The 22,328-nt window shown below is 39.6% G+C and overlaps 1 protein-coding gene across 1 annotated transcript; it reads right to left on the reverse strand.

Moving 5' to 3' along the window:
• Nucleotides 1-1,212: 1,212 nt before the first annotated feature.
• LOC135467081 (QRFP-like peptide receptor) lies at nucleotides 1,213-16,961 on the reverse strand. Its single transcript, XM_064744841.1, has 3 exons — nucleotides 16,423-16,961; nucleotides 5,611-6,025; nucleotides 1,213-1,743 (listed from the first exon to the last, which is right to left on the reverse strand). Exons 1-3 carry the CDS (start codon nucleotides 16,959-16,961, stop codon nucleotides 1,213-1,215), a joined length of 1,485 nt encoding a protein of 494 aa, XP_064600911.1.
• Nucleotides 16,962-22,328: the final 5,367 nt, after the last annotated feature.

Consider the following 22,328-nt stretch of genomic DNA (forward strand, 5'->3'; position numbering starts at 1 on the left):
TCTGCTTAAATATGCACCTAAAGAATGCTTGAGAATCACTATAGCTACCATTTACCAAATTGCCCTGTCTTCACAGTTTATTGAAAAGTTATCTCTTTTTATATCCTTTTTTTTTTTAAATTTCAGTGGTACCCCGGAACGACTGACGACAACTTGTTTCTTGCTTTGTTTCATTTCGTAGTTTGATTTTATTGACTGTTAGCTCAATCGCTGTATACAACAGTAAGTCAGCCCAGTAGGTATACTGTACCAGTGTAACAATTAAAATAAGTGACAGACAGTTTCATTGATTTTTTAGTGTAGTCAACCATCGCTGGAGGATGTCAGCCATCCAGCTATCAAAAGGAGGGACTTGAATTGATGAGAACAAAGCCGTGGGCACAGGCTCATTCTTCCACACTTAGTGGTTAACCTCGGTGGACGTGACAAATACAGCAACCGAGAGGCTCTGACCAGCGTCAAAATCTAGACATTCGTGCGCATTGCCACATGGTAGAATAACCATATAAGACCTCCTATTATTGCTCTATTTTTCGATTTTTAGGTGTAACCTGGCCTCCTTACCTATGAAATATAACAGAATTTTATATCGTATAACAGACTTGGAACAGGCAAACGTTCTAAGGTGCAACGGTCAGCCTTGTGACTTTGGAATGGAATAATCCTTTTTGTGTTAAAATTAGATTTCAAAGGTGGACGATCAATTAGTGTGCGACACTTTGATTAAGTTAATTCACTTACTGCCTTGAAATGAAATATAATCGATTGCAGATTTGCTTATCAGAGTAGGAGTAACACGAACGTGTCGAAAGACATCTGAAAGCAGCAATTTGAAAATGACCAAAAATAGATTTATTAGCCATAGTGCTGGTGTTGACCTCGTTAATGGAGGTTAATAGAAAATACACAAATATTACATCGCTGATAAAAATTAGAAAAAAAATCAGGCGTTTGTGGTAAACTTGCAAACACATTTGCAACATACAACTGTGTGCTATAAAAGAATAATAATAAAAAGTCCCCAAATTGTTAAATTACCAATAGTTAGCAAATGACATCACGAATCATGAAGAATTATATATAAAGCTAGCTATGGAATGCAGACGACTTTACTGAAAAATAATTAATATAATGTTAAAGAATGACGTTATGTAAGTAAGCTGATTTATGTTAGTTGAATGACAAAACCAAACTACATGACAAGCAGATAATTCAGGTGAGAGCCGTAAGTTGAGATGATTCCAGTAAAGTAATTTGCTGCTCCTTGAAAGCGTGCAGTTCAAATTGTGAAGTTTGCTTCGTTTGGTGGTTTTGTCGCAAAAGCCTCGAGTTCCGAACAACAAGCTCTGTTTCTTCCGGCACTACTTTGTCTCTGCTTAGGCGGAATTCGGTGGCAACAGTATCCATCTCGGAGCTACGCCTCCTCAACGAACCAAACATGTTTGACAGTCTCCCTGAAATGAAGTTTTGGTAACGACGGACCCTTTTTGAAGAGAAGCAAGCAAAGCAGGAAAATATTATCTGCTTAAAATTTCGGCGAAATTTGTCACTCATTGCGCTATAAACAAATGGATTCAGACAACTGTTAAGAAAGCCAAACCAATGCGTTAAAAGCATTGTAAAGAAGAAGTTGCCTTCACGGAGAAAGCTATCCTCTTGAAGCTGGCTGACGACTGTGGTCAGGTAAAATGGGGACCATGCCAGGATGAAGGTTATTGCTATCATGATCACCATCAAGGCAACCTGAAACAAACAGAATGCGAGAGCATTTAAAACAGATTCACAGAGTAAAAACGCATGAATGCATTCTGAGGTTTAACTTTGCACTGATCAATACTTAAGCCATTTGGTGATGTTGTCGCCTTGCAGCAGGTTAGCGACATTTTCACAAAAGTAAAATCTAAAGAGAATACAACTAGAGCAGCTATAATATTGTGGTCGTATGTAAACGGTGAAGTACGGCCTAGTGTCAGATTACCTCAGTTAGGGATATATTCTTACTGTCACGTTTAATTACTTCAATAGTTAATTTGGTAACTTTCGTTGTATAATCCCGTTGCTTTGTCCCGGTTTCACCTAAACAACGTCATTCATCAGCTTTATGATAAATTTTGCTTTTCGAACGTTTGGAAAAGTGACCTCTGGTTTTACCGCTAGTTGACATGAAAGTCACAAAGGAAGCAGAAAGACAAGACTACATCGTGCAGACAAAGTACAATGACACCAAGTGTACCAGCACTTGGCTTTAATCTCTACGATGAGAGCTAAGTGAGGAAATATTAACATTGTCACTACCATATACAGCCCAAGGCACAAACCGACTCCAGATTGAACCCAGATATCCCAATTAAACTAAATTGAATGGTGTCTTACAACAGACTGTCTTTGCCTTCCCGCAGGATACTTTCCTATTTATGGTGTTGTTTACATTGTTTTAGCCTACAGAACCACAGTTCATGAAAACTGTGCTGTTGCTTGAGAAGAAAACAGGCAAATAATTCGGCAAGCTGTTACATTGTCAAGTGTATCTAGAGTCAATGGCTATTGTATATAATAATCTCTAAGCAAAGGGTGCACACCAACTGTGGACAACGCAACTAGTTTAGTGTTGTTAACTCGTCTAAGAAACCATCGTATCAGTATCATGAAACGCGAGTTTTATTGTGCCATACAGTTTTGTGTAAAGGGAGGTTATCAGCAAATATTTCGCCATGTCAGTTTAGTTTTTCCGCACTTTTGGATGTCTGAGTGGAATTGGCTTCCAGGAATAGAGGGCTGTGTGTGGTGACGCATCGCGACAAAAAGCGTACCATCTGCAGAAACAAGTCTTACGTGTACTTATTGTCCAGATATGAATAAGGGATGGTCCTGTTTCACATCTACAGTCTAAGAGTACTGACTCTTTGATTAAGTATCTGACCACTGATGTATTGTACAACAGTTGACATTTGTCTAAACCGTTTTCGTTAAGAACATTTTATGAGACTGATGTACAGCACCTGGATAACGTTGGGTGTTAGCAGGTATAAGACCTAGAGGCTGTAGCTGTGTGACCAATGACCTCTATTCTATTTTGATTCTACCCCAACAGAAGCTAGCCCTTGGCGCTGTGGGGATTGAGGAGATGCTGACCACGCTCCTGACGGTAGCTAAAGTCGGACGACCCGATACGGACGGTTTTAACAGTATTTTGTTAAAACAGAATTCCCGTTAAAATAAGCTAGTTTGTTTATATTCTCTGATCAACTTTTCATTCTCCTTTTCCAGAGAGAAAGTGACTATGACTTCATCTGTTGTGACACATTCACCTGACGATAGAACTTCCCCCAGACAATCTCAAGCCTATTTGTAGATTTAACAAAAGCCATTCCAGCGCAACAGAAAACATAACGATAACATCAGACTGAACATTTCAACAGTATGTATTGGTAGTTTAGGTTTTAGATATTGTTATATTTCCTCTAAGGTTATGGGAGCTGCACGTTACAATTTTTCAGTCAGAGGTAAATTCAGTTTAATATCCTAAATCGAATTTTTTACTCAAGACATTCCATTTTGCTTTATTACAAACCTTGCAATTAAGTTAACAAGTAGAGTCTGATATGCTTTAAAATAAGGGCATCAAGTCTACAAATGGAGGCCTCCGTGACCGAGATTTAAGCGCCCCAGCACGGCGCAATGACGCAGGAGCCTCTCTTCAATGCGGTCGCTCACACTGACCTCCTATCTGGTCGTACATGGGAAGATCTTCCAACAATCTGTAGATAGTTGTGGGTTTCCCCCGGGTTCTGCCCGATTTCCGCCCACCATATTGCTGGCGGCAGTCGTATTTATAAGTGAAACATTCTTGAGAATGGCGTAAAACACTAATCAAAGAAATAAATAAATAAACAAATCTACAAATACAACTCACCCATTACTTATATACGGGTTACTGGAAACTGGAACTTGGAACTATTCGCTAAGTTTGGAGTCTGCTGTGGTGTTTAATTCTAACACATTTTCTTGTTAACTTTCTTGTTAAAAGGAAATCTTGGCTGGAGTTTAACTATATGCTGGAGGGAAAAATAATCTCGAGCGCAGCGTGGCGCGTCCGTCTAACCAGATCTTTAAGCTCGCACTCTTTTAATGGATATGTCTGTTTGTGGCATAGCGACGGAAAAATGACCAGTCTCCTAGGCTACCATTGACAAGATGACATCCAGATGACATCAGCCTCATAGCCGGTCTTCCTGGATTCAAAAAAGAGATGTCTGCCTTCGATGCTACGTGGGTTTTACTGGCAGGCAAACTAACCATAATTTAAGGGTTGGCCCCAGGTGAACACTATGCAAATGTATAGAAAACATTAGTCCCTGCTATGCCTATTTCAAGACTTTATAAGATCAAATAATGATGATGTTGAGACAGAACTAGACAATCCTAAAAAAATCACTAGCGAAATAATCACGATCAAATTTCAAACCTTGGAATGTTCTGAAATATTCTGTGTAAATAGGTCATCACCGATAGGCCGGAACTCTCCCATTTCCAGGGTAAATAAAATGGTTTAGACACACTCAGTTCAAACAGGAAACAGTCGAGTTGGGGTAAGGCGGAAAATTGAAGCATTAGGCTTATTATGGGCTAAATAAGAAAACATCTGCGTCAATTGAAACTTTCCTCCTACACAGATGTCTCAGTTCTAGCGCCAGTTCTTTGTACCCTCACGACTCCCCCATTTCAAATATAACCTAGACAAAGATACTCTTAGAAGGCTATGATTGCACGACGTCTTATAGGAAAGTAATTCCTCGTGGGTCTGTCTCATATATTCGAATTGAAGACAGAGAGTTGCTGTTTCATAATGTAACTCATCAAGGATCATCTACAACGAGACAGCCAGTGTCATCCAGTATGAAGATAACAGGAAAATGGGATATACATGTGATTAACTGGTCTCCTCTACCCCTTGAACAAGTGGAAATTGTGCCGGACATTTTGGGCTATATTTATTTTATTTATTTTTTTTGATTGGCGTTTTACGCCGTACTCAAGAATATTTCACTTATACGACGGCGGCCAGCATTATGGTAGGAGGTACGTTTTGGGATATAAAACGGAAATTCAGTCAATCCATGCTATCTATATATTCCAATGCAGTATGCCAATGAAACAATTGCGACATTTTAGTTTTGGTTTGTTTTGTGAATATCTACCTTTTGGTATCTGACCAGCCGACTTTACTAGCTTTAAGGGAGATGCCGTGGAAGATTATTGGCTATTTCACTTTGTGTAATTTAGATGGAAAAATACAATACTTTTGCTTTAATGCCATCACAAGAGGGACCACCCACTAATCCGTAAATAATGTCTTTCATGTTGCTGTAGACGGATCGATTTTTATGAAAATAGACTTTTTCCCGTATAAGTTAGACGGACACAAATAAATAAAAAAACACCCACAGAATTACAGCCGATGGAAAGCTTGGGATAATTCCCTTGGAGAAATTTTTTAAATGATCTCAAATCTCAAAATGAGGAATTTTTGAAGCCCACCATCCGCCTGTTTGATTTCAAGGTTTCTTCTCAATGGTACAAAGCCCTGTCTTCAAGTTCTATTCACCATACCCGTCTTTTGTTTTCCTCATGACGGCTGGCCATTTCCCGCCTCCTCGATACTTGTCTCTTAATGACTACCGGTTTACTCAGGGATACGGATATTCTGATGCACGTTGCGCTAATTGCCACCGAGGGAACTACGTACATGCTGAAAAAAAGAAAGAGAAAATAGGCTCTTCGAAACTGCCCAGTTCCTCGACTAGCCTCCCCATAGAGTGCAACATCTATCTCGTCAAATTTGTCATTGCAAATGACTCGAGCCACTGTTCCCAACTCACTGCCGATGACTGCCGGGAAACTCCGGCAATACAAATAGGGCAAGGTAATGACGATAGGGATCACCCAGGTAGTGGCGATTATTTTACACGTCCGTGATTTGCTGTGAACCTTCATTGCACTTAGAGGATGGACTATGGCGTAGTATCTGAAACAAATCAACAACAAAGGTTTTATATATGAAAAGACAAATCGAATACATCAAGACTGAATAGGTGATTAACTCTTAACGTTTAATGCATTCTTGAACAGTTTTTGTTCGGGTGTCAGGCTTCTTGTCCTTTGATCATGAAGTAGCCTTAGACGCCAGCCAAATGAATAATTATGGTTTAATGCAAAATCGGCAATGTTTCAGCCATATTGTGGCGTTACACGCTTGTCAAAATTTTAATCATGAAACTTGGTATGTTCCATTCCGTTATTTTAGCTGACACTAGCTCTACAATAACTTTCCCAAAATTTAGATTTTTATGTATTTTTAAAGTGATTTCAAATTTGGACTTAAATCCAAGTTCGCTTCTTGACACCGGGGCCTGGTCACCTTGTGGTAACAAAAGTAAGAATTATTTCTATATAACTTCAACTTTATTCCTTGGTCAATAATAAAGAGGTTCCAATATCATTTCATTTTCACCTGCATTAGATCTTTACAGGTAAAGAAAAGGAATATTTTTGGTATCACGTAGAGATGATATTTATAGTCTTGAGCAAATGCATGTCTTGAGTCAGATAAATGTAAATAAAATCCCAAGCATACACATGTAATAAAATCACGCGTGTGGCCATGTTGTGAGTGGTTTATCATCAATTGGCCAGAAATTTCTAATGAGTAAGGATAATCAAACCAAATCTATTGTTACGAGCCCCGTTTTTAAACATTGTATTATATTTCTTTATTTATCAGTGTCTGACTCACATTTTTCTCTCTGTGTATGTTATAGCCTGCACTGTAGTCCAGCCTAGCGTTCTCGAGGCTTGGGTGTTTATGGGTTTAGTGTCATTGTCATAGGGTATACATTCTGCAAAAATATATCCGTGTTGTAAACATGTTTACGGTCAAACCATCCAGAATTTTCTTTTACGTTAGTCTATGGATATGAGCGACGGAGTTTTATTGTTCGCAATCATTTATTCAAGTCCACATCTGAGCAGTCATTCATTCAAGTCCACTTGTAAGCAGTCATTTACACAAGTCCATTTGAGAGTTGTCATATTTACTGTCATCCACTGTAAAGGATTTTGCTGGGTTTGGAGATTTAGGCTTTCACGATATTCGACAATCGTCAATTGTACTCCATTTTCTGTACAGAGCATTTGTGCATCACCACTTGCTATTTTTTAAGATGCTATTTTGGAGTTTGTATCGCTCATTGTCACTTTGTGCGATTACGTTCATTTTATACCAGTTTACCCTGAAAATGACTCTGCGTATATTTCGGAGGAATGAATTCCTCTTAAATATGGATTCAGTATTTATGTGGACATGATCAGATAATAAGGTGAGTGAGTGCTTAGAGTTTAACGTCGTACCAGCTATCTTAAATTTCTCCATAACAGACAGACGGACAGTTAGGGTGGCTAAAGTATACTGTACTAACTTTGTTGAGGCGGTCATTAAAGGTAGAAATGATTTTAGCACAGATGCAAATCCGATCCAGTCTGGTTTTAAATGCCTTGAAATCATATACATAAGACAGACGATGAAGTCAGGCCTCGCTGCATCGCACAAGTATTCGATAAAAAATATTTTGTTAACTGAAGTGTGTAGCTCAAGTTGCTATATCGAAACGTTTTCGCATATTCAACCGCTGTTGTTGAAAGTGTACTGTAACTTCTGTGATAGAGTGTGTTTCTGTGCCAAGTGACATTTCATAATTTGTGTATTATAACATACGTAATCCGTTTACAGTTTCTTTCACCCAATGTAGGTTTAGGTGTCGTGTTACCTTGGAGGTAACATGCCAAATCGCAGCCTGTGAACTTTCGCCGGTGTGGTTGTGCAACTTTCTCATAAATGTAGCAACCATCGCTGTGAGAACGTTCTATATTAAGAATCAAAGTTCATCCAGGTCCTTGAATTTAACAGACTGCAATTTCAGATATATAGCCTTCAGTTCACAGCGGTTATATTTACCTGGTTCACCACAAGGAAGACGAAACGGATTTCCTTTTGTTTAAATTGGGGTAATTTCTGTTTATTTTGAAGAAAGTCCTTTTCTTCGTTATATGTATAACTAAAATTCAGTACACTTTGTACGTATAAATGCATAAATATGTCGTATTATTAGTTAAAAGTAATATCTTGAGAACTGCGTTGGGTCTTAACCCACTGTACACAATGTTAGCATTACCTCTGCTACATAGACGCGTAGTAACACATATACTAGTAATGAGGTTTTGCGTACTGTCACGTGTAAAATATAGTCCGTTTATTGAAGCAGGGATGTAACTCTAAGTTCTCTTATATCAAAAGGGAACAACGTTGGACAAATCTATTGCAATGTTTTAGACTGCATAAATAGTGTATTGTGTATATTGTAAACAGCCATGCTATTCTTTTACTTTTATTCTTTTAACATGCTCTTTCGTCCATTTCTGTAGTCTTCATTCTTCATACAACCCATTCGTTCTTCATACAACTGTGGATCGTACAGATATTAAACCTCTCAATCGAACTTGATGTCCTATCCTTGGATTAGTTACTGGAGAGTACGGATTAACTTAGTGTGATACGCAGTTTTCGAGTTACGTCATTACGACAACAGAGTGACGTCCTATTGGAAAATGACGTCGCCACTTTACGGTGCGGTAGGGCAAACTGCCTATCTTATAACATGGCACTGATCGTGTTTAGATCAAAGTACCGGGATAACATCATTATTTTTGCAATATTGGGAACCCAAATCCATCCAAAAACAAGATTCAGAAGATTAGTCTAATGCTTTTTAATTAGTACTCTATAGTCTATATACCACCTATGTTAAAATTACCAGATTGGCCCTACTGTGCCGTAAAGCGACGACGTTATATAACAAAGGGACGTCACTCTGTTGTCGTGACGTCATATCTCGAAACCTGCGTATTCCTACTCTTTGTGGGAAGAGGCATGTTAGAAAGGATGTAGAATATACACCCCATGTGGCTTAAGTATTCACAAGGGTGGCGTTGTATTAACAGACATTTACGCCTCAATGGGTCTCACTTCTAATAAATGTACTTTACCAGGTTAATAAAAGTCTCTTTTGCAAAGGTTTATTACGTGCATGTAGCTGTTGAGGTGCGGGGTTTGTTTTTATGTCCACGGGTTTGATTCGCTCTCACCCATCCCCCCACCTCCCGTAAAACCTGGCACTTGTGGTACGAGATATAATTAGTTTATTTATTTCATTGGTGCTTACTCCATACTCAAGAATGTATAATTAGTTTAGGAATATTTGATGTTGGCATAGGGTAGACGACCGCAAAAACAAACATCTTTCTTGAAATGGCAATGTAGTAGATTGTTAAGTGTACTGTTACATTTACTGCTCAAATACTCGATCAGGTTATCTTCTGAGTACAGACGTTGGAGAAAAAATTAGCCATCTTCCTTTTTGTTGACGATAAAGCGCCCGTTTCATTGCATACGTGTCGTGTACGTGCACTGAATATTCCCCACAGCAGTCTACCTGATGATAGTTTTGTAATTCAAAGCCTCACACGGTGGAATTCAATACGGCACGGATGGACCACCGATTGATCCTTCAGGACTAGCCATTACAGCTCCTTCCGGGCAGCGACTCCCCTTAATGTCCAGTAATTGTTGTGATTACAATCTCGACGGGGGGTAAGTTGACTCACGAATTTAAAGTAATAGGGAATCTAACATCTTAAATATGGCACTGAAAATTAATAAATCGTGGCCAACGATCCACGCTGTTGGACAGGACCGTCCAGTTGGGAATAATCTGAACGCCCCTGGTCTTTGACCAATCAACAAGACAAAGCTAAATATAAATCCCCAACATAAACATTAGAAAGCGTTCATTAGCAAGAAAAATTAGCCATCTGTTTTTCTCCTGATGTTGGGACCACAAATGGCAAGCCTTAGGGGAACGCATCGATTTCGATCCACAGCGTGTCTGTTTTCGCCACACGACGTCAATTATCAACCTCTGTTTGTCGTGAGTTTAGTGTCTGCTCGCGGGGATGATGGGAAGTTCAGAGGCGGTGTTATTCTCATAAAACACGTAGGACATGTCCTTCTAACGTTACCATCAAAGAAGGCAATGGCATTTTGATTTCGATCTTTAAAACCCCATTGAGTTATAGTAAGAAAATACTGCACCATGTTAAAACCCTTGTGTATAAAAAAAAGCCAACGCTGAATTAGGGACTATTAATCTCTTTATCTAAGTGTCATTCATTTTTTGTATGGATTACAACCCTTCAATACCATTATGTCGGACGCGCCAAATGCGACAGCTTTGGTCTCGTTCAAATCTTTGACAATGTTTTAAGAAATATTCCATGATTAACCTTTTTAGTACAAGGGGATGGAAAATGACAGCACTGCACGCAAAGTACTTAAAGCTTAATCACAACTGAACTTAAGTTAAACTCAAGAGGTTAGTGTTTTAGTGTCGAAAGATGGAGACCCAGGTTCAACCTCGAGTTAGTTCATGCGGGGGACTTTATACTGGACATTCCTATTGTTTCACCAACTGGTGCGCACTATTTATGCAAGTGCCAAGCATTTACCACTTCAGAAAACTGTGACTGAATGTGCGGTTATGTCTGCTGTAGGCATAGAGTTTTAGTATGGCAACACAATAAGTATACTGAGCATTTGGGTACGCACCACTGTTATAGGAGAACAAAACTTAAAAAAACATGACAGTATAGGCTGAAAAGAGCACATTTTTGTCTATCTTGTGGCGCTTGTTACATAACTTTGCGATTTTTCCTCGACATACACGTAAAGCATGAATACGGCAAAGCTGGCATAAATCGCTGAGTCCATCGCGTCCTCCATCTTTAACACCCTGTAATTTACGCTGGGGGTGTGTTGCCCCTCAGCCAGTGAGAGTCATTAAAACTGCCGGCTTGTTCGTGTAAACTCGGAACCTATGTCCAGCATTCCGGTTTCCCGATCGTCAAGCGGAAAACGAACTGTACTGTTCGCTACCTTCTGGGAAGAAGAGTTCTACGGGAAATGTACGAACTGCACTTCGGCGGTTTTCGACGGCAGTTCTCCTCTTAACACAGAAGACTTCAGGACTAGTTCATAGAAAAAATGGAGTCGCCCACAGAGGCTTTTGGCGCTGACTTTATTTATAATTTATCAACTTGAGGTACATATTAGATTTTTTCTGGCATGCACCTGCAACGAAATGCATACTCTTTTCAATGGTGTTTGGTTGATATTTAAATTTTCTTCTCCTTTAAAACTAGACTCTATAGTGTTCGATCGTTCGTTTTTCTTTAGGTATGGTTAGAAAACGGTATTCTGTCAATCCATCCCTTTGCAGTCAATAGAAAGCAAGCTCTTATGCGTCCCTGGGAATGATTTTGAAACAGCATAGCAGGCAATATTGCGAACGTGTCTGTTCGTTGGTGTTAAAAAAGAGTTGTCTTTCTTATCTGTGATGACAAACAACGAGACCCCCTCTCACCCACCATAATGATGGTCGCCGTCGTATAACAGAAATGTCCTTGAATACGGCCTAAAACACCGATCAAATAAATAAAAACAAGAAACAGTTGAACACGACGGACGCTGGATAAACGGACGATTGTGCAATAAACGACCAACTTTCCACAGAAAGTCACCGTCGAAATATGACAGAAATGCCAAAACCGAGGCATTTCGCAAACAAACTTAAGTTCCAGTTTAAAATAAACCGATTTTTGATGTGATGTACTTTACACATGTAGTATTAATCTCACTTATGCGGCAGGCGCCAACTTTCTGAGCTCGAGGCTGCTGGCAGTTTGCTGAAATTGTGAACACGTCCCGCATAAGTATGATTTATACTCACACACATCATGGCCAAAATCATTTATTTCTACCCTGACAAAAGTGTGATGCTTTGCTGAATGAAATGACTGTCCGTTTTTCACATTTGGGCTTTGAAAGTACAGAGTTTGTAATTGATTTTTGGTTTTATGGTTACGATTTTTTTGGCGCAAATTTACGCAAGTTTGAAGCAGAAATAACGATTTAACTTACTGTTTCATTTTTTTCTTCGAATATTTGAACCAATATGGGCCTATTTGTTCAGGATGGAAAACGCTTAGTTGTGTTACAATGTAGTTACCGTGGCAGTGTGATTCTTATCAAAGTGTGGTGATGGCCCACTCTATATTACATCATTGTTCGAGCCCATTAGTTAGCCTTATCAGCGACCAAATCAAGAACCACGCCATCATCTGGAAAGATAAAAATCAATTGACCAGAAATTTAGAATAATTAAAGTAGAATGCACCTATCTGCATACCGTTTAATTAATACCCAGTGACATAGTTAAACTGATTCGCAGCGCTTCCTCATTGGTGTTTTACGCCATACGAATATTTCATTTATACAACGACGTCCAGCATTATTGTGGGATGAAACCAGGATGAGCTGGACTTGAACTCATAGCGGCCATTCTTTTTAATCATGTGGTATTGTAACCCTGTTCTTTTAGTGGGACTGTTTTAGGTATGAGTGAGTGAGTGAGTGCTTGGGGTTTAACGGCGTACTCAATAATTTTTCAGTCATATGACGACGAAGGAATCATTAGGGTGCATGTACGTGTAATGTGCCTCCCTTGTTGCAGGACGGATTTCTGCTTCACTGAGACGACTTACCGAAGGCAAGTAAGCCGCCTCGCCCGAGCTATTATACTGATACGGGTCAACCAGTCGTTGCACTATACCCATCATGCTGAACGCCAAGCGAGGAAGTTACAAATTCCTCTTTTAAAGACCGGCCCGGAAAGCACAGTTGGTAGAGCGTCCGCTTCGGGACCGGTAGATCCAGGATCAATCCTTGGTCGAGTCACACCTAAGACTTTAAAAGAGGAAGTTGTAACTTCCTCGCTTGGCGTTCAACATGAAGGGGATAGTGCAACGACTGGTTGACCCGTATCAGTATAATGGCTCGGGCGAGGCGGCTTACTTGCCTTCGGTACGTCATCTCAGTGATGCAGCACTAAATAAAAGAGCGGTGGAAATCCGTCCTGCAACAAGGAGGCACATTACACGTGCATGCACCCTAATGATTCCTTCGTCGCCATGTGACTGAAAAATTGTTGAGTACGACGTTAAAAAACAAGCACTCACTCCTCTTTTAAAGTCTTAGGTGTGACTCGATCAAGGATTGATCCTGGATCTACCGGTCCCGAAGCGGACGCTCTACAAACTGTGCTATCCGGGCCGTTTGTTTTAGTTATGAACGTATGAATGGTTTCTTGTGCAAGATGCCTGTAGAAGTGGTGGTTATCCTAAATCTTGCAAAGAGCCTGCAAAAAGTAATATCTCCCTTAAAATGGACGCATAAAGATGCCTTATGGTTATAATTTGGTTAGGAAAACAGGTCTTTGGATATTAGTTTTTGTTTTTATGTTGACGACCTGAAATGTAATTTGGCATAGGGTTACACCACGACTTTAGTCAGCGCCTGTGTGGTTTTCCCAATGTTAGACGTCGTTGTTTAGATTAAAGATACATGCATTGTTACGTCACCTAATGTTGTCCATCATGTGAAACGGGAAATACAGACTTACTACAAACCACAAAGAAACAGAAGGTAAAAAAGTGTATTTAATTTCTTTACAGCTAACCAACTGAAGCAAATTGTGTCTTGCAGCAGTCATTCTTTCTGACTACATGGACTGTAAGTATCTGACAGTCCAGTCACTCAACAATCGACCTCCTTTTCGACACCTTGAACACCAGTAATGGCTATACACTGAAGGGGAGACATTTTGTTTCATGGGTTAATGCCCTCTTCTATTTTTACGGATAATGTTCATAAGTTGGGACAACAACAACATAATCATTTTAGGGGGAAGATGTTTAAGTTTAAAGTGCTACTTGATTCCTTAGAGAGGCTAGTCGGAAATGTTAAACTGACATGAAGGATACGCTACAGAATGTAGCTAGCACCACGGTTCAAAAACATTTACGATGAATAACTCTATTTCAGATCTTTAACCACTCTAAGCGAGGAGCCCTCAAAAACAAAATCTTTGGGAGTTTCCGTAAAATTGTCATGATGTAACGTCAAAATATTCCTTATGTGACGATGAATCAGGCTGATATGACGTCGAGTAAGGCAGTTATGCTGGAGTGACTTCATACGTCGGTGATGGTGACGTCCATGCAAAACTGGAAATGACAGAAAACTTTTGTTTCCGTGTTATCCTCACAAACTAACAACAGCAGCTGGAATACAACGCATTTTTTTCACAATATAAGAAAATAAGTCCGCTTATCTCGATCGTTTTCATTTAACCTTGCTTTTAAGATATACAAGTCTTGGCACCAAAGTAGCTCTTTAAGGGTTGACTGTATATAGCGTTAAAGATATGAATTAATTTTACGTTTATAAGGCTGAAATGGTTCCAAAAATGTTTGTAACAGTTTCCGTGAGGACAAATTCACTCAGAAACATCATCTAAACCAGTTATTGAAAGCCAACGAATTCTGGCATTCTACAGGAATTTTACTCGGATTTTTACAACAATAACTTATGCAACGAAACGCAAACTGTATAGTCTCTCGGGAAATGAATGAATGAATGATTATAGATCAACGCCACATCAACTTTACACATTTCGTGTGAAAATGTACACATTTTCATCATGAAAGGAAACATTTTTCTTTGTATGAAGGGGAAAATGTTACGTGTAATGCAAGATGGGTCAGTACTGAAGGGTTCCGCTAAGCTACACCGAGTTAGTTAAAAACAAAGTTATAAACAGCAAACATTAGCCATTTCTACAAAAACGAGGGGAAACAAGCGATGGCACAAGGAGTGGCAGTGGCACATTTATGTTCACAACTCCATCGTTATAATGGATATCGACCACAGTACTGAGGAGAGTTTGCGCTTTTTCACTTGCTTTATCGACGATATGCGATACTCTCTGCCTCAGTGTAAACATCTTCATTGTTGTCAGCGAATTGACAATGACATACCGGGTTTTTGTGATAAGGATTTTTATTCTGTTTTTGTATTCGACCACTTAAGGACATTCAGAGTTGACCCAATACCGGATAACTGCGTCACGTGACATGATTTATATCTGCAAGACCACATACCTGGCGTGTTAGAGATCTTTATGAAATATATTCACTGAAAGTTAAGACGGAATCTCAAACGCTCTCTTTTGCCACACAATTAACTTAATAGCTTGCACAATTATTTCTTAAGTACCGTATGTTAATGAGTACACAGTATGATGAGTACACAAGGCAATGACGTATAAATCAAAATGCGTTTAAATTTTTAAGAACTAAGTGAAATATTTGTTTATGTTTTGCACAGATTCATGTGACAAGTAACAAAGTTTGTGGTTGGAAAGAGCTTTATAACATATGACAGAACCACTGGACTTAATTATAAGAGTAAGAGGCATCTTTTTCTGTATAAACCAAAATATGCTAAGCTTAAAAGGGAGGGATTCTGAAGTGGAACAAGGCTATAAAGATACGTAATTATGCTCTAACGTTGTAACTCTCCAAAAATGTGTGGCCGGCTCGCATAGCTTTCTTTTCACGTAGACAAGGCACTGGAACATTCAAGACCTTTTCCTTGGCCTACACCATTGTCGATGTGAGTGTGTCTTATCCCAATGCCATCATGTCTGGGAACATTTGACTCTAGGATGAGAGATTTAACGTTCTGATTTTGACTTTTTAGAACGCGTTCATAAATCAGTCACAATTGTAATATATATTTTTGCGAAACGATCTTCAAACTTAAAATTAGGAGGAAGTTGTGAATATTCGCATGCGTCTAATTACAAATTGGCAAAACCAATCATGGAATTAAGGACTCAACCGTATCAGACCACTGATTCAGCGTTTTAATTGGATTGAACTTGGAGATGTGGCTCTTAAATTTCAATAGTAATTGGAAACGCTGACATCGCACAACCTCATCCACAGCTTACCTTTGTCAAGCCAATTAGGTCTCTAATGACATCATGTCCCTTACTGAATGAAAATGTACCGACAACCTTTTACTCCCAATTGTTACAATCAAATTAGAAAATTATTTTGCTGTCTGATTCATTTTAGTTTTCATCAGTAACAAGATTGAAACAAATCATGCTGCTATGATGTAAATCCTTTGTTTAAAATGAATCGGTTAAGAATTGGAGCGCTTGGTATTAAAGTGAAGTATTGTTGTTATGAATTCATAACTAAATCATATTTGCCTCTCATAATATAACATTGCGACCAAATATACACGAATAAATCATATTTACCTTTTATGCTATAAAATATCAATCAAATACACAATAAATCATATTTACATTTCACGCAATAAAATAACCCCAAATTACTTACCTTTCAATGGAAATAGCCACAAGTGTCAGATCACTAGCAAACACAAAAATTGGCAGCAGGTAATACTGAAGTGAGCACAAAATATCATTTCCAAAGACTTGCCAGTGGCACGGTGAAGTATACTCCAGGAGTTTTAAGGGCATCACGATCACAGAAACAAGAAGGTCGGACACTGCTAAGTTGAATATGTAATAGTTCGTCACGGTTCTCATGTAGGCATTACGTGTAATCGTCAGTACAACCATTATGTTTCCAACAATGGCACCAAACATGACTGCACAGTAAAGCACAACCATAGTCACCCGAACTCCCATAATCTGTGTGTAATCCCTGTGGTAAGAAGGTGAACGATCACATCGTTTCATATAAGCGGTTATATCTATCTCACCAATGTGATCCGAAACGTTGGGGCCATAGCCCGTCAGGTTATTCTCCATTAAGAAATGCTCGATGGTATCGCGTGGGTCCTCGTTCAGCAAAGTCAGAGACTGAAGCCCCCAGTTATCCAGCAGCGGTAGAAAGCTGGCATTAACGCTCATTTTTCTTCCCAATTCAGATGATTTACAGGAAGCCGTCGAGAAAACTGTGCGGACAGCAGGTGCTCGCCCCGACTCTGCAAAGCAAGAAAATTAACGTCGTTATAGCTTATCCGGACTAGTTTCGGGGATAACTGCCTCGCAGATAGAAAAACCTAAAACTCCCACTTCGTCTAGAAACAGAAATAATCCGTATGCTGAAAATCTGATACATTAATTAAGTTTACAATAGGACACTGACTTCTGGCAAATCTCTACCCATGTAGCAGAAGCACACTGTTAGTCGGATACGACCCAACCACAACTGTAACAGTTACAGTTGAAGGTGACCGTATAACAGTGACATTACGGCGTTGTGTCAAGTGATGTGCGGTCACTTTCTGATAAGCGTAGCTTATCAATTGTAGTTCGAATAGTCACAGTTGGTGGTTATGGTAATCCGTGAAAGGCGTCTTCGAGTGGCCTGGTTGTTGGTGTGTCAGCGCAGCATAATGACCCGGGAGCCTTTCACCGAGGGGATCTGTGACTTCAAGTCCAGCTCAAGCTGGCTTCTTCTCCGCTCGTACGTGGGAAGGTCTTGGAGCAACCTACAGCTGGTCGTCGGCTTGCCCCAGACTCCCAGAATAATGCTGGAGGTCGTTGTATAAGTGAAATAATCGTAATGCGTAAAACACCAATCAACTTAATGAGTAACCCATGAAAAATATGACATTATCAACAACATAAGTGCGGTCAAATTTACCGTAAGTTATATTTTGTATCCATTTCTAGTTGCCTTAAAGACATGACGGTTGCTGAGTATTACTGATGTAGAAACCTGAAGTAAAACATCACACCTTGTCAGGTACATGGCAAACCACCTAAATCCGGTTTCTCGAAACTTGTTCCTTATGTGCTTTCGCTGAAGCAAAAGCAATTTGCTAAAGGAACATAATACTTTACTTAGGAGTTTTTTGACTTAAGTTTAGTCCAGAAACACTCCACGTGGGACAAAAGTAATTAAGTAATTATGTGACTTGAGAAGTAATATGACAAATAAAATATAAAATATGACAAGCTGACATAGGAAAACGGTATTTCATGAATTCAACAAATCGCGAAGTGATGTGATTTCATATTTTAATTCGACGAGTCAGTACAACACAACGTCTAGATGAACCCACCAGCCAGGTAAGCTGTCAAATAATTAATCTAACCCACACATCTAGGGTTGCATTTTATGTATCAAGGAGTAAGTTCATCCCAAATTAGATCTACATAAAAAAACACACAATTGCATCGTTGTTGTGGTGCTGTTTTATCATATTTTTATGTTGTCTAAACATTATCAACTAACATCGTTTCATATAATGGTATTTCCAGCAGACCATCTGGTGTATTTGTGTCGATGAAGAATTTTTCAAGCAAATGCGACAGTAGCTCAGTCATTAACATACACGTAAAAGTTTGTTCATAAACGGGGTATCTCCATGGAGGAGTGGTTAGCGCGCTAGCGCAGCCCAATGACTCAGGAGCCTCTTACCAATGTAGTCGCTCTGAGTTCAAGTCCAGGTCATGCTAGTTTCCTCTCCGGTCGTCCATGGGAAAGCCTACCGGCATCTTGCGGATGATCATGGATTTCCCCCGGCTTCTGTCTGGTCTGGTTTACTACCACCATAATGCTAGCCAGTGTCGTATAAGCGGAATATTCTTGAGTATGGGGTATGCCACCAGTCAAATAAATATGTAAATAAGCTCTTAATAAACGACATTGCAGCATTGAGCAATTCTGTATTACAGGTAAGAGAGCAATGTGTGCTAAGTGGCAAGCATTGACCGGTCCTCCTTGACCTATCGTAGAGACATTCTACTGTTTCTGGTGTCCTTGCCGCATGCCTGAAATAGCTGCCGGGGTTTTTTTGCCATAGGCAATTTCTATGGAATTATTGCCTTTTCCTTTTTTGATGTAAATTTATACCAGTGTATCATTAAAGCTGATTCTGAAATGCTTTCTTTATATCTCTATCGTCTTCTTTGTTGTTTCTACAGCACCAATCAAGCAAAGAAATAAATCTTCTCTTGGGTGAAAAAATGCTACAAATTAATAATATTATTTGCTAAAAGATTTTTTCGGACTTTCTTTTTCCAGTATGTATCTGAGGGATTTTACTGCCAAATGGAAACCTTTATTTCTTAATCAGACGGTGTACAAACGGCTCTCCCTCCCCACTTTCCTTCACACACCAACACACCTTGCTGACCCAGGGTACGGCACAGTGGAGATACAGACCATATGATGGTGTAATGTGTTTCATACACCGATACAGGTGTCTAAGTTAATTTGATACGACGTGCGGAAAAAGCTATGGTAATCATCAATTGCGGATGGATGCTATACTTTACCCGTCCTCCACGTGGCTGTTGCTGTCCAACGGAAAGAGAAGTACTTTGTCTGATGCGGAATAATCCTTCTTCCGATATAACTGCTTCAAACGTGTAAAGCATGCAAATTGTTTGTACCGGTATTGTCGTTTAAAATTATCTGCACAATCGAATCTGAGGTCAAGACACATAGAAACATTCAACGCAGGATGAATGCGGGGAAATATACAAGGCCTGGGTTCATGACTTGTGACAGTGGGGACAGGATTCCCCATTCCCCATGGAGAATAGGCAACAAGAAGCATAGAAAATGCAGAATTCAAGGCTGAACGGCTCATCGTCACCATGGTAGTTACTTTTCCCACATGAAAAAACAACAGTTTCACAACATCTGTACACCGTTAGTCCTGTCAGGTCGTATTGACACTGCACTATATCTCCTTTAAGTATAATATGGAGCCCTACCTGACAGAGTAACATAAACTATGAAAGTTCAGAGAGAAAAACCATCTCCTAAATCCAGAAATCGTCTGTCTGGGTGGCGTTTAGGTGAAAAACTGCTAAAGGGTCCAGTCAGTTTGGCGACTGTTGGGAAACAGGATGGTGTAAGACATATTTCCGTCTGAGTAAACTATACATTACATCATTGTATGTGGTTGGTGAGTGTGGTTCGACTAGTCATTCTCATTGAGATCAGTGGGCGCCTAGATGTGGAGCTCATAGATCCAATACAGTTCCATGGCTCTCCTGGGGGACCTTACTTGTATCGATGATGATAATGATTTGTTTCGATGGTGGGTCGCCTCTAGCCAAGAGAACAAGGTCATTCTGAGTGGCTTCACTGACCTTGTTCGTGACGGCAGGGATTGAGTTAACAGTTGATCAAAAGTGTTCTGTTGTTGGGCTGCCACAACACTTTTAGGTGTCACTGAAATGTCAGCGTACATACATCTGCGCTCATGGAAGACGGGGTCATTTCCCTCAATGGCTGTCTTAAACGCATTTGAAAGCATTTTTAGCACAGCAGGGCGCAGTGTGCTTCTTTATTTGTTTGAGAGTTTAACCCCATATACTCAAGATTACTTTGAACCTGTGGATGATATTGGGTTTTCCCCGGACTCTTCCAGGTTTCCTCCTAATGCTGGCCGCCGTCGTATAAGTGAAATAATCTTGAGTACTGCACCAATCACATAAATAAACAAATCAAGATTATTTTGATTTATACGAAGGTGACGGAAAACCCCAAACATGTATACTTATACCAAAGTGGTCAGAATCATGAATGCTGCGCCAGGAGCGAACCACACATAAATACATTACTGACAACCTTTCTCACCTATGACGCACACATATGCATACTGTATTCAACGAATGTTAAAAGTGCATAAAAGACTACAACGTAATCGTCGACCGCCTATTATGTGCATACGTAGAACGATGTGGTTTGTCTTTATCAGTGGAAACAATATCGGAAGGCACAAGCCTGTATCAGATTGACAGAGCTTATCCGCCATGTCAGCACTGGGTCATTTGTAGCTGATGAAGACCCACACTGGTGTTCTGGGGTTAACTGGGGTAGCACGCATGGATGGGGTTTGGAGGGTTAATCCACAGACAGTGAAGGATTGTGGTAATAGCGAATTTTGCAGGATACTGTGTCCATCATAGTTACTGAACTGAAGACAAAATGGTAAAATAGTGCTTTGAATGTCTGTTGTTGTTTTTTTTTGTTTGTTTGTTTTGTCTTTTTTGTATAAGGAGGGGGCATGGGCTTGTTCTACAGGACTTTTTATATGTTAAGAACCCATATAAAACTCGACGTCGAGTTTTCAATGGAGCTTTGCCATGCAAAAATTCACGTAAAAAATTCAACTAACAGGGTTTCCTAAAACAAGTTGTATCTCCCCATGCTTCGACGGAATCAAAACTCGACGTGGAAACAACATTGTAGAAGCGTAATTTACGCGTACGTTTGACAGTATCGATATAATGCCATAAAACACAGGTTAATCGCCTCTCTGTTCAAAAAACGATTACTCAGGTTTTACCCCCTAATCCCATATGAAGGGAAACGTTGCGCGTGTGATAAATATATTTTGATAAGTATCGTATAATCTATAGATCAACGAAGAACACATCATGCATATAGACGTTATGAAGATGCGGGAAATAAATAAATAATGCATTCTAGAATGCCGAACAAATCCAGACAAACAGCTTGAGGGAAGCCATATTTAATGCAGGCAAAAATGATGGACATTTGTCACTTGGGTGTCCCAGTTATGTTTGAGAGATTGAAAATGAAATAAAAATAAATCAGAAGGGCACTGGTCTTCAGGGCGACCTTTACTAAAATGGTTCAGTATAACACAGTTGCATGTTCCTGATGCTTCGGCCGATCTTCACCCAGGGTATGAAAGATTTCACATCACGAATATAAGTTACTGTCTGCCATGTATCCGCTGTGGTGTGACAAACAGCCACTAATGTGTTTATCTTCACTGCTGCCAATTCCAGGCTCAGTTCTCCAGGCCATAAATACAGGCCTCTTCACTACCCCTGTTACATCATTGGATTTCCGAGATTCAATGAGGAATGATCACATTCATCCGAAACGAGAAGTAAATTTTCCGCTTCCTGCAGGAATCTAGCCACTCCACCCTAGCATTCATCAAAACGAGAAACCTGTCTAAGATGAGATTTCACTTTTTTCACTCCGAAGTCTTTGAAGCCTGTTTCTGCTTCCCACACGTCCGATCGATGTGTTCTTCTAATAAAATGTGAAGTCGAAATAGAAATCTGCGTCTTTACACTGCTTCCACATACTGTACTTGTGCATCTGAAATGTGGTCCTTGAACCAGTGCACACGTTCTTACAACAATTAATCTTTAACTAATATAACTAGCATCAAAAGAAGCCTTTTGGGGTGTCTCCATATAGTCCTTAATATTTGTACTTCAGTTTTATAACGTGCACTATTTGATTAACACATTCATTTCAAACGCTTG

This window comes from Liolophura sinensis, chromosome 6 (assembly GCF_032854445.1).
Source record: "Liolophura sinensis isolate JHLJ2023 chromosome 6, CUHK_Ljap_v2, whole genome shotgun sequence".
NCBI classification, from domain to species: domain Eukaryota; kingdom Metazoa; phylum Mollusca; class Polyplacophora; order Chitonida; family Chitonidae; genus Liolophura; species Liolophura sinensis.

What these genes read in the sequence shown, in the direction of transcription:
- LOC135467081 (XM_064744841.1), bottom strand. Translation starts at nt 16,961, where the DNA reads ATGAGCGTTAATGCCAGCTTTCTACCGCTGCTGGATAACTGGGGGCTT. An exon ending in GTGGCTATTTCCATTGAAAG is followed by an intron (nt 6,026 to 16,422) that starts GTAAGTAATTTG and finishes GATTTGTTTCAG; the next exon opens with ATACTACGCCATAGTCCATC. An exon ending in ATGAGGAAAACAAAAGACGG is followed by an intron (nt 1,744 to 5,610) that starts GTATGGTGAATA and finishes TGTTTGTTTCAG; the next exon opens with GTTGCCTTGATGGTGATCAT.